Source organism: Aulonocara sp. 'chitande type north' Nkhata Bay, linkage group LG13 (assembly GCF_057382095.1).
Source record: "Aulonocara sp. 'chitande type north' Nkhata Bay isolate Kocher_YH1m ecotype deep benthic linkage group LG13, A_spYH_male_GT1.1, whole genome shotgun sequence".
Classification (NCBI taxonomy): domain Eukaryota; kingdom Metazoa; phylum Chordata; class Actinopteri; order Cichliformes; family Cichlidae; genus Aulonocara; species Aulonocara sp. 'chitande type north' Nkhata Bay.
In genome coordinates, this window is record NC_141356.1 from 23,576,778 (window position 1) to 23,589,978 (window position 13,201).

The following is a 13,201-nucleotide window of genomic DNA, read 5'->3' on the forward strand; positions in this document are numbered from 1 at the left end:
TGTGGTGCACCAGCAGTAGCCACTACACGAACTGTGGAACACGAGGACACAACATGATTATGAAAATGATTAGAAATTTTACAGTTTAATAAAAAGTATTAAAAAACAAAAACAAAACAAGCTCTTTGTTGGATGAGTGATTCCTCGCAGTCGTACAATGTGAACAGAACACTGTACTGGAGATAACTGTGCTTTAAGTGTCTATATAATCTGGGAATATAATAACTATTTCTTGCTAGTTAACGCTCTTGAAGTCTGCTCTGGTGACTACAGCGTCAATAGTCCTGTGAAGCTCCACCTCCACTACCACCTTTTATGTTAATTTCCGCGCGGACTGAAGTGAGCCACTGCGTGCTGGATCTGTTAGTTGCTGTGAGCTGCTGCTTGATGTCGATGAATCTTTGGATAGACACAACCTAACGCTGAATCACTGTCGGGACTCTTTTCCCCCCCCCTGTGCGTGTGTGAACAGTGTGGTGTCCATATAATGTCGCTGCTGAGGACGCGAGGCTGAATGTGAATACTGTGGATCCAGGTCGCAGTTAGAGGGAGAGGTGAACGCACCTTGCATCCAGCCATGGGAGGTCAGATCACCAGGAATACCTTTTACGGTAAGGGCATCTGGCGTCACCGGACAGGAGAGCGTGTGCCGATTGTTTATTATGCGCCACAACTGTAATATTATAAGAGGAGACGATATAAACGAGTTGTAGGCTTGGCTTGTGCAGCTTCAAGCCAGTGTGCATGAAAACTGTAGGCGTCCTGGGAGCCTAAAATAAAGGAGAAGTGAAATTACAGCCGCTTTGGCCAAGTTTAAGCACCATTTGTAAGTCACGACTGGTTTAGGATTAAAGACACTGGTGTTTTTTAAGTGTGAAAATCCTCTGCGACATATTAACCGACTTCCAGCAAAAGAAACCAAACAGGACAAACTGAACTGAGCTGGTTAGAGGATTAAATAGCCTTCAACTTTTTTTTTTTTACCCACCTGCTTGTTATTTTTATTTATTTATTTATCTCTGCCTTTAGTTGATGCCTAACACTTTTAGAGTCTCCTGCCTCTTTTTAATGAACCTGCGTGTCTGAAATTATAATAGTGAGCAGGTACAGGGTATCTTGTTTCCTCTGCTTTTTGCTTGTATTCTGTTTCACTTTTTAGGTGTACGTTCAGTGGTAAAAGTCATATAGAACCCCGTTTAGTTTTGAATGATTATTGGGAGTCTGACACTGATATAAGTACACACAACATGCATTTAGTAAAATTTCTTAAACCTGTTATTAAACTATGCTGAGCACTAAATGAATTTAAGATGACTGTGGTCTTTTGTTTTTTTAAGCGTTTAACTCGTTAGTGCTGTTTTATTAAGATTAAGCATTTAAATTTAAAGTTGGCACAGTAAAAGTTCATGTATCAGGCATTAGGGTAGAGCTGAAGCAATACTTTGAATCGATTATTCAGTCTCCAGAAACATAATGCTTTTGGATATGTGATTGTTCAGTTAATTCCCAAGTAAACCAAGTAGAAAGTTCTCTGGCTCTGGCCTCTCACGTGTGATGGTTTGCAGATTTTCTGTGGCTTACTCATTTTAAATTTAATAACCTTGAGTATGAACTGATGGTTGACGGGCAAGGAATTTTGATGAGTTTACGCTCTTTTCTGTCATTTTATGGAAGAACATGAAGTGACTAATAAAGAAATATAACCATCAGGTAAATTGAATTATAAGAATCCCATTAATAGCGTCTTGTTGGGGGCCTAACTGATGCAGTTCTAGTGTTACACTATGTCTTTTGTGGGATGTAGTGTTTTGATTAGCTTTCAGTTGCTTTACATCAGCAAAGATTTGCCAGATGATTGAATGCTCTGTGGTTTTTGGTTCCTAGTTATTGTAAACAGTCCACATACAGTAAATGCCACAAGTCTGTGTGGCCTTATTTGATAGAAACCTGGCATTCTCTTGTATTTCTGATCATTTGTGACCATTATATTTCAGTGAACTCAAGTCAGATTAACTAAATTGGATAGAAATAATTTTATACCAGCACAAATGATCTTCCACTGTCTCTGGCTATAAATGTTTTAGGACAGCAACAGTTTTTGGGTTCATTTTTCTGTTCAGGTGGTACAATGAAGGTGATAACTTATATAGAGTTTACAGTCTTCCTTTTCACTTTTTATTCAGGTCTCCAACGCTGTCTATCAGCACCAACCTGCCCATCCTATTTTTCTAACTTTTACGTTCCATATCCATATTATAATATTTTTGGTTTCATCTCTCTTCCATATTGGTATTATCTTGCTTTAGTTTACAATTGCAGTTTGGTACTTTTTGATATACCAAGTGCTTTCTAGCACACCCAGATGAACCAGTTCATGTGATCCCTTTTCCAGTTTCAGTTGTAGGGTCCACTGGTGTGACACAATACAGGTGCAGACAGGGGCACAGCTAGAAGTTCTTGGCTGTCAGCCATGTGTTCAATCGGGGCCCTAAAAATGTAAACCTTAATAATCCCTGTCGCATTGCAGGGCCCACCTCCATCTTAAGGGCTCATGAATCATTCAACCTTCACTCCTCCCCGTTTGGTAAACCTTCATGACGACTCTGGCATGCATTGTTCTTACTTAAAAATTCTTTAGTTCGATGTTTTCAAATAGGAACACTGCATTTTTGGACGGTTTTGGACTGTTGCTGAGAAAATAAAAACAAGACATTTCAAGGTATCACCTTGAGCTGTGAAATTGTTTGACATGTTTTCATAATTTTCTAGAGCAAACAACTAATCCAGCCCAAAGTTTACATCATGTTACAGTCCAGTATACATCTTTAACACTGTGCATGTATACCTGTTAGCTCATGACAAATAAAATAGGCTTTCCTTTAGGTTTTTTAAATAAAGCAGTTTAAAAACAATGAATTGATCTAACATTGGAAACAAAACCCACTTAGACAGATTCAAGTGATGGTCCTGTCAAACCTGAAGTAGGCGCAGCCCTTTTACAGAGGCCTCATACAAAGCATCTTCTCTGGTAAGACGTTTAAAAACTTTTAAATCACAAATGTTTATCTCTTATTGAAACAACGCCAGCTATGACATATGTGGAAAAAGCTAAATGTGCCCTGGAGCTCTTTAGAATGCATTTGAGGGGCCACCATGCCTTGATACTAACGTCACACCACATTAGGGCCTCTGCTGAGGCGTCTTAGTAAGACCAAGCCTCAGGATAAAACACAGAGGAGCGTAGGAGGCCAGGTGACACTGGCCAGGGCCACTCATTGTCTCTGCACTGTTTGTCTTTTCCAATTAATGACAGCAGAGGCAGTCACATTGTGTGCGGTGGTGCATTAAGTAACATTATCCTTAAGTTGCTCATCTGACGTTTGTCATGGCACCTCTCTTTTATCGTGGCAGGGCTCTGGTCGGTGGTTACCCTGACGTCACCGTCGGGTTGCATGACTTTTTAAACACACTTCAGCAACCATTGTATCATCAGCACTTTTGGCTCTAATCAGTTGTCATCTACAGTAAATCAAATGTGGTATTTTTATTTATCCTTTTATTTACTTTTTTGACTTTCATAGTTTATATAGTCCTTTGAAAGTTGTAAACCCCTGACAGGATGTCTGGGTTGTGGAAATAAACCTTCAGCTGATTAAAAAAAAAAAAGAAAGTCTGTAGAATTCAATTTCACAGCAGCAGAAATGGTAGTAATATAGCAAAAATGAAAGAATATATTGGATTCTCTGGTTAGATGGTGGAGGATAAGAGACGCCACGGTCTGCAGGGCCAGTGAGGTGAGGTGTTGCTTCTGTTTTCAACCCTAACAGGAAATATTCTATTCTATTCTCAAGCCTGGTCTTTGATGGAGTACAATGCAGTGCTGTTTTGTTTTCCCCAAGACATCACGTCTGACACGACGTCATGGATGCAATATGGTTGAAGGGTTTGTTATGACTTCATTTAAGACCACTGTTGTGCACAGAGCACAATTAAGCATTGTTCAGCATTGACAAGAGCATGCAAAAAGCTTACTAAATACACTGTGCTGAGTACAGAACACTTGGCAGAGGCTCTCTGATTGTGATTTGAAGGGCAGGACTGGACAGAAATATGTGACAACGATTCCCATTTGACAGCATTTGTAATTATTTTTCAGGGTTGACTATGACAAGTTTTTTAGATTTTTTTTTTTTTAATATAAATCATGTCTTCATCTACTGCTCAAATCTCTGTCTCTGCCCTAAAATTAGAACGCTGTGATGTTCTATTAAACCTGGCCTCAGAAGTCACATGGCGACTCGTCTCCAATCCTGGCAGTCCTAACTGATTTGTCTCTGTGGTGCATTATATACCTCTTGACCTTCCAAGGTCAATTAAAGGAGAGCAAAAATAGCTGTCTTTCAGCAGTGGCTCACATTCTCCTCTTGCAGACAAACACAAGCTGCTCATACACAGTCTTCCAAGTTTAGGTGCGAAAATGCAACCAGTTCCCGAGGATGAAGAAGCGTTAATGAGGCTTAAATTATTTATTTTGTTCACACTTCGTGCTCGATGGTATTTTAAAACCCTGAAATGCTGCTGTAGACGAGGTCGGCGTTTTATGGAATAAAATCTGTATCAAACCGCGTCGTGAGATAAAAGTTATTTGTGTTATCAGTAGAATAAAAAGTTGGGTTTTGAGTGAGCCAAAGTTTGTGAGAAAACACCTCCTCCATTAAAACCACAGTGACCTTGGTATGGTCCTTTTGAAGAGGAATGTAGGAAATGAGAATGGGGAGAGTGGATCCAAATGAGAGGGAGTCCGTGTGAATCATGATTATGAAGGCTTTGAGATTGGACGTTTGGGGAAAAAAAAAAAGAAGCTGGTTCTCTTTTATGAGTTACTGTAAGTGGGACAAGTTGTTCACATTTTCACATGGGAAAAAATCTAGAAACCCGGGTGCATGGTGTGACTCACTGTGTACCTGTGGAGTTTTTTTTTTTTTTTACCACTTCCTCTGACTTACAAATCACAATAAATGCCTCACATTTTGCACCACTGATTTTGTAGCGTCGCGTGTACGTGACTTTCAGACATAAAGACTTATGATAAGATTGATATATGCTCATTAAACCACGAGCCGTAACTGGAAATAACATGTTAACAGCCATTCCTCACTATTATTAGTGTAGCTTTGAATATACTGTATTGGCCAGCTGAACATACACGCATCAAGAACTCCCGTAAGATCCCAAAGGTCATTTTCTCCTTGGCTAATTGTGGTCTTATTTGTGTGTAAGTTGATCTTTTTTTTTTCTTTGTCCTCCGCCTCCTTCTGCTTCCTTTACCTCTTTCTGCTGATTATCAAACAAAAAGTTTTCCACAGAAAAAAAAAGAAAACCAAATGCAGCACAAATCAGATGATTATCTTGAAAGATGTAGAATAACAAAAGTGAGATTTCGGTGTTACCGGAAATGACCATTTACTGAAATGAGAGTGTTTTGCACAAACTTCTCGCAGCTGCATTGTTCTCCTAAATTACGGTGCCAGGAGAGCAGGTCTGTCTTTGTGCTGTTGGGTTTGTGTTTTTTTTTTTTTTGTTGTTGTTGTTGTTTTGTTTTGTTTTTTAAATCCAAGGACATTTAGCTTCTAATTTACAATACAGGTGCTATTACTGTGCTACCGTGAGAAGATGGAAACAGACTTATGCTTTAAATTGCTTAAATAAATGTAATTGCTTCTGTTTGTCTATCTGTCTGTCTCTTTGTTAGCAGTCTAGCATCCAAAGTTTTTAAGATTTCATTTTCAAATTTTTCGTGACGGTAGTTACCAACAAGAACTCAAGCTGATTTAGTTTTTGCGAAAATTGGGTCAAGGTCACACCAAATGTGAAAATCAGTCCAAATGTTATGTTACCCATGATTTCTTTTTATGGATCATCTTTAAACTCTACAACAATATACTAGGCCTTGGAGTACCAAAATTGGATAAGCATTTGACTTGACCGTCATTGTTGCAAGTTGACCTTGCAAAATATCATATATCATATATATGGGCATGGAAAAAGGGCATGGAGAGAGCTATACAACACGCTTTTTATTTTCTCAATACAACACTATACAACTATAGCCCTTGCCCTTTGGGGAAAGTTGGGTTCTCTGAGTGCTTTTGTTACCAAATTGGATAATTCAGGAGAATGAACCAGCCAGTGTGGTCCTGCAGTGGTACAGACAGCCTGATTCAATACTGCAGTCAAATGTAATCTAATATTTGGGTATTTTACTGTAAATTGCACCCCAAGAAAATTAACTCCCCCTCAACCCTTGACCAAAATAACCAACTCTTACGCTTCTCATTCTTTACATAGATTCCCTAAATGGACCGTTTCCAGCAGGACCTCACCGATATCACCACAAGCCCAAGCGCTGCCTTCCCATCCAGCCATGTGGAAATTTGTCCTCCTTCCCTCTGCTCTTCCACCCAAGCACCAAGGGCTCGCAGATCGTCATGGACATGTCTCAGAGAACTGTCAAGAGACAGGCCAGCTTCTGCAATGCCATCACCTTCAGCAACAGACCTATCGCTGTATATGAGCAGGTTCGACTGAAGGTAAACGATGCACTATTCGAATGTCATTTGTATTCACAGGGATAATTACTATTGGAGCCCCGGTATGCTACACACAGAAAATGACTGGGTTAAAAATTGACCTATTGCACAATGAGTCCAAAGTCCGACACCAGAACTAGAGCACAACTGGTTGTCATTTTCATAATTTCCTGTAACAAAAAAGTTACTTTACAAAACCATAGATTAGCACATCTTGTACTTTCTGATATTATTACAGTCAATTACTGAGAAGATCCAAATTGTGAGTGTGATGAAAAGTAGTCCTCTTTTATCTCTGTCCCTCTAATTCTGTTAGCATGTTTTCATTTTCTTCTCCCTGCCTGTCTGCCTCCCTTTCTTCATCCCAGCTCTTCACTCTCCTGTTTTCATTTTCTCTCTTTCCTCTCTGTGCTCTTGTGTGGGCCAAAGCGGCAGCAGCTTAGAACAAGTTTCCACTTCACCTATCAGGCCATCTATGTCTCGAATGTGAGAGAGTAGGGCAAGCACTGCCATGTGAGGAACACTGTTATCTGGCACAGTAAATGCAAAGTAAATAGTGCTTCGAAATAAGACAAAAATCGTTTGCAGGTGATAAACATACCGAGGTAACCAATCTTGAAAGTGATAAGTTGTTTTTTTAGCCCTGCTAGTGGTTTGGCACTATGATGGGAATGTTGTGCTGTCTGTTTGTTCAGACTGAAATATCTCAACTATTGGATAAATTGGCATGAAACTTACAGACATAGAAGCCCATCCGTCCATCTATTTTCTTAAGCACTCATCCAGCCAAACCAAATTAAATTCCTCAAGATAAGTAAAAATAACCTCAGTAACTCTATGTAAATGATTGATGTAGCCACATTTCAAAGCCTCGATGTTAGCTTTGCTTAGACAGGCTTCGCCATGCAGCGGGCCATATTATTTCGCAGATAGTTTCTTTCAAAATGCTCCAAGAGGCACAAACAGCACAAACAGCACAAACATGGTTGAGAGGTCCACTTCAGTGAATTGAATTAGTGCAGGAGAGTTCAAGCAGACAACCATCGGCTACAGCTCCCTCTATGTCAGCATTGTGGACCACATGTGAGCGATAACGTTAATAAGGTTTATTTGCCCGCACAGGGAAATTCTTTTGCAATCACATTTCCATACACCAACATGGAGCAAACACATCTTTTTCAATACGTAGGGACACTTTCATTGCACCTTGAGGTTGTTTTGGCTAAACCACCTGGGCAGGCCATGTGTTGCCCATGTTTAGAAATTTGATGGCTTGAGGAATAGACAAGACATGGATGTTGCTTCTTGTTGTTCTGAAAAGTGAAGCCAAGGTGGAAGTGCCTCTGGTAGTACAAATTATTCCTGTAGTAAACAGCCTCCACTTTCCGGATGATTGTATTGGAACAAGTGCTAGTTTCAGAACAAACAGAATAAAACCTGAAGTAAATTTTGTAAATTATGAGTACACTCATGGGCCAATGACTTGCCAGTCACATGTGAGTATTGAGTAGCATGGTATCACTCACTTTCTCTGTAATGTCTTCCACGTGCTGCTGAGGCTTCACCATGAGACTTCACTAAACAATGGGTGATGTCACCATTGTTATATCCATCTTTCAAACACATTAACAGCCATAGTGGTTAATTTAAGCCTTACCAGTTTTAATTGGTATACTGGCTTGCAATTGGGACAGTGGTGTAATCATCAGCTGTTGGCATGCTAGAAGATAAGCTGTTGGACATGATTATCATCAGTTAGACATTTTTACCATGGTGACATTCTTAAACTCAAAGCGACACTGCACAACAAGTGCATATGTGTCTGTAGACTCTAGATATTTTTGGACAATATTTTAATCTTAATGCTCTTATAGTATATGCCTTTAATGCCCAGTACATGTTTCTGCCATTCTAATGGTTCCCATAGGCCATTTGTCATGGTGCTAACATGCTCCGATCTATCAGGCAAAACATTTTGGATTGTATCCATTTTCATAAAGAAGTCACATTTCACAATAATCTAGGACTAGCTGCTCTTGGCACTGACAAAACACAGTCATACCACTTTAAAGGTAATTGCAGCTATAATTATGACTGGGTGGAGGTAAAAAATTACCCAAATGCAAGCTTTGAATGTCATGAATTAATCACAGTGCAGTGCAGGTAGTATCACTGCAACTCAGCAGAAACTATGCCGGCCCAAATTTGGCTTTATTCTTTTTAGCTCATATTGTATCTTGCATATTTATCTTAATTAAATTATCTTCATTGATTTAAAATATGTTCTCTCCAGATCACTAAAAAGCAGTGCTGCTGGAGTGGTGCTCTACGTCTTGGTTTTACATCCAAAGACCCATCAAGGATCAATCCAGACACCCTGCCCAAGTATGCCTGCCCTGACCTGGTCTCCCAAAGTGGCTTCTGGGCAAAAGCACTTCCAGAGGAGCTCTCCAATGAGGGAAACGTCATCTCGTTTTGGGTAGATAAGAAGGGCCGGGTGTTCTATCGAATCAACGACTCCAGCCCCATACTGTTCTTCAGTGGGGTACATGTCTCAGAACCCCTCTGGGCTCTCATAGACGTCTATGGCCTCACTAGGGGGGTCCAACTGCTAGGTGAGTCATGCATTCAGAGGCAGGTCTACGTTTTATTATCTCAAATATTTTATTTACTCCCAAAAACCTTTAAAACTACTCATATTCCTGCCAGTTCTAAGTTTGATTTGTGCTCTATTTACAGCTGTTGTAATGATATTGCATTAGCTCATGAGACCCATTAAGGAGGCTAAGCTGAAATGGTAAACATTATACTGTTAAACATCAGCTAGAAGTTATCTCACAGCACCTCTCTGCCTGGGTAGACACTTACAGAGTTGATAGCATTGCTGCAGACTCTGTGTTCTTGGTGTAATGCTTTGCCACTGGAAAAACACTCTGCATCTGCTGCTTTTTCATCAAGTGATTAAAAGGTGATGTTACATACAGCTGCACTGCTTTTCCCACACCGGCCAAATGGCTCAGTGGAAAAAGATGGTGGGAGATTAGGCAGATTGTATAGTTAGCATGGCCGTTAGTATCAAAGAAATTTCCCTGAAGGGAGAATTTCAAAATGTCTGAAATCTTTTCTTACAATTCTGCCGTGCTGCTTAAAGGGTCATTACATCAAAGAAATGTGTAGCAAACCGGTCCGTCCCAATTACTAACAGCAGTGTTTCATCAATCTAAACCATCTCAAGTGTGTTTGGATTGGTGATTGTGTTGTATTTATGAAACACATCATAACCAAGCCAGCTTTTGAAAACAATGCAAATGGACAAATAAGAATCCTTGTGGTTGCCTCAGTACTTATTTATAACCATTTCCAAGAACCGCACTGCCTCTCCCTCTAAACAAAAGAGGCTGTCAGCACCAGTAATAAAAATAGAAGAGGCTCCCATATTGTGTAGATAGTGCCATTTAACCTTATTTCTTGTGGTGTGGTTGACAGCGAGAAGCGTGCTATCTCGTGATGGGCTGTTTGGTATCCAGCGCCAGAGTGTAGCTATCTGGGGTTCACTGGCCTCATGGTGCTGACCAGCACATTGCTCTTGTTCTTTCACAAGAGCAATGTGGTGTGGTGTTCATCCCAACAGGATAGACGACAGTAGGGATGATGTCAGGTAATGAGATGTTTGGGGTGTTTTTCCAAGACAATCAAATCAGTGGAATGTCTCACTCTGTGGATCCAAGTCTGAGTTTGACTTCGTTTGACATGCAGACAACTTGCCTTCAACCCAAAATCGGATTCATATGTTTAAATGAAAGTCCCATTGGTATAATAAGAGAATTTTTCCGTTTTACAATTACAATTAAATCTGGGGTTTTCTGGAATGTGAGATCATACTTTACGCAATCTATGCCTGTGTATAATGTGAATGAGGCCAGCAGCCATAAATCCCACAGTTTCTACTCTAGTTTTTCCATATTGATCACTTTTATCCTCACATTGATGGCTTAAACCGAAAAGCCTCAGCCCTCAGTCAGCTAAAGGATCACTTGGCTATCAGCTTTCCTCTATAGCCTGAGAACGTCACTGCTCAAGAGCATGGTATATCTCAAAAGGCCAGTATTGTCTCAGGGGTTGGCTGCAGTTCAGCAAACACTTAGCCTGAAATATGGGCAGACACATCAAAGTCTGGTGTTGCAAACTGGCATGCAATTTCCTTTAACAGAAGGCTGCTTTTTGATTCTTAATGATGCTTAAAAGCTGAGCCAAATTTCACCTGTTGTGGGCTTACACAATCTGCCCAGGTGGGAATTATAGATCGCCAGCAGTTTTTTTTTTTTTTTTTTTTTTTTTTTTTTTTTAACAGAAGACAAATTGTACGAGGAGCTGTGAATAGACTCCACGGAGTGTGGAGAAAGGCTTGGTTGGGTGACCTTGATTTGGCTTTTGAGATAAATGTGCAGGACAGTTTAAAAAGAAAAAAAGGCAGAATAAGATGCGATCAATTGTTTACTCATGATGATGATGATGATGATGATGATGATGATAATAATAATAATAATAATGTGCATCACTGATTAGATAATGTGCTTCAGGAGTGTTAAAGGGCTTCACCACTAAGTTTACATAGGACTACTTTAGTACAGAGGGAGTACTCCACTCCACTCAAATTTAGGACCGTTGCAAAATCGTTTCTACTCAGCCAAACAACTCACTCCAAGACATTTCAGTCAGAGGTTTCGCTGCAGGTGCCTGATGTGGCCTCAAGATGCTAATCTCCAGCACTGATGACGGCTGTTATGTTCACTTCTTCCCGAACATGAGATTTAATTTACATTATAAGCTGAGAGTCTTCATATCCAACCAATTCCTGATTCAAGTGACATCTTTGGAAGCAATTTATCAGATTTCATGCACCTCCCTCAGAGCCGCAGATGATTTCATCAAGATTTTCTCCCAAATGCATTTCCTATGCACTGTAAACAGACTTTTATGTTTAAAAACCGAAGGCCGCATCAGAGACCGGAGCTTGATTCATTTGGAAAAATGTCAGCTTTTGGTATTTAGTTGGTATTTATTTACATTAATAGATATATGAGATTCAGCATATCAGAAGTCTGTTTTAGTCCATTTTTAAACGTCTTCTTTGTTTCACTTTCAGCTTAAGAAAATCTATGGTATGATAACAGATTTCACTTCTCGTAACATTTTATGTCTATTCCTGTAAGCCGAACCAGTCTTGTCTTATTACCTCATTCCTCAGCTGACACGGCAGACACTGCCCTCCATTCACTTTGAGACACACATAGTGAGCTCGCTGTGATCTGATTTCATCCTTTATGTAAAAAGAATCCATGTCTTTAATATTTAATGGATTAATCATAATAATGTTCCTGCACACATCAGCATCACAACTGTTACTTCTGCAAAGTGCCACCTGAGTATTACTACCCTGTTAAAAGGTGATGGTTTGATTGTCTTTTCCTGCACAAATATTTTCTGTGATCCCTTCCAGGGTGAATATTTCTTAAAAATCTGAATTTATTCTGAACGCATGATGAAGTTTTATAATTATCCGAGTCATTTTTCAATAGATGTTTTTCATTCAGTGGCTGCAACCTCCCCTGAGGAGACGCAGTCAAAACTTTGTTGTTTTCTTTAGCCAGTGGCTTATCCGCATCAAACGCATGCTCTGCATCGTTCTCATACCTTTGTGTCCATTTGATCTTTTACAACCAAAACATGCTATATTAAGGGATTCAACCAAGCTGCTATCCGTCATCACCATTTCACTTGCGCTGCCTCTTAATGCGGTCTGCTGTCAAACAGCTTAACTGCTCTCAGGTCTTATTCTGATGTTCAAGGATCTTTTCCAGTGCAGTGTTGTTTCCACTCTTATCATGGGAGTGCAGTTCAGTAGCTAGCCACCCATGCAAGAAGCCAAAGGTGATCCTGAGATCAGTGAGACTGCTTGAAAGCTGAGATGGCGTTACGTAAGAGAGGAACCTAAATTAATCTGCTGAAATCAAACTGAGCCTCGGGGGTTGTCCAGACCAACAATGCTGCCCATGCAATTTAAGAAAGATCTGTTACATCACCACACTTGTCCTACTCACACAGCTATCAATAAAGACTAAAGTGCATTGCTTGGGCTTTGTACAGAACGGACTGTGCTGTTGAGGATGCACGACACTACCACTTTAGCCCTTAGTAAGATTGACAAAAGATTTCCTCAAGTGTATAATATGTCCCAAGCAGTATAACTGGTTTTAAAGCTCAGTTTTCTCAGCTGTGTTTTCATAAAAAGGTCTCTGTTTACTATGTTTCCCCTAGCAGTATAACCAAAAGCCTGGCTTTACGTAAACCTTTTTAATACCCCCCTCCCCCCCACTAATATGAAATCAAAAAGTGTTAGTTTTCTTTTCTTACTTGCTAACATATAGGCAACTTGTCAAGCTACAGAAACCAGGTCATAAATATCTGAAAAGAAACACACAGGGAAATGGTACACCGTTTTGTGGTAAAAAAAATGTAATGGGGGATCCGAATGCTCCCTTTACACCTATATAGCTGCAGTCTTAGCAGCATCTGTTTGTTTATGGGACGTATCCCAAGAGACCACACAG

At 40.0% G+C, this 13,201-nt stretch overlaps 1 protein-coding gene across 1 annotated transcript in view; it reads left to right on the top strand.

Annotated features, from left to right (window-relative positions):
• The first annotated feature begins 348 nt into the window (after positions 1 to 348).
• The window catches only part of LOC147316094 (E3 ubiquitin-protein ligase NEURL1-like), a 35,883-nt gene continuing 23,030 nt past the window's right edge, over positions 349 to 13,201 (top strand). The window contains exons 1-3 of the mRNA XM_086259291.1: positions 349 to 611; positions 6,349 to 6,590; positions 8,884 to 9,205. Of these exons, the coding sequence (XP_086115417.1) occupies positions 578 to 611; positions 6,349 to 6,590; positions 8,884 to 9,205 (598 nt within the window). The 5' untranslated portion in view covers positions 349 to 577. The remainder of the gene's footprint in view (positions 612 to 6,348; positions 6,591 to 8,883; positions 9,206 to 13,201) is intronic.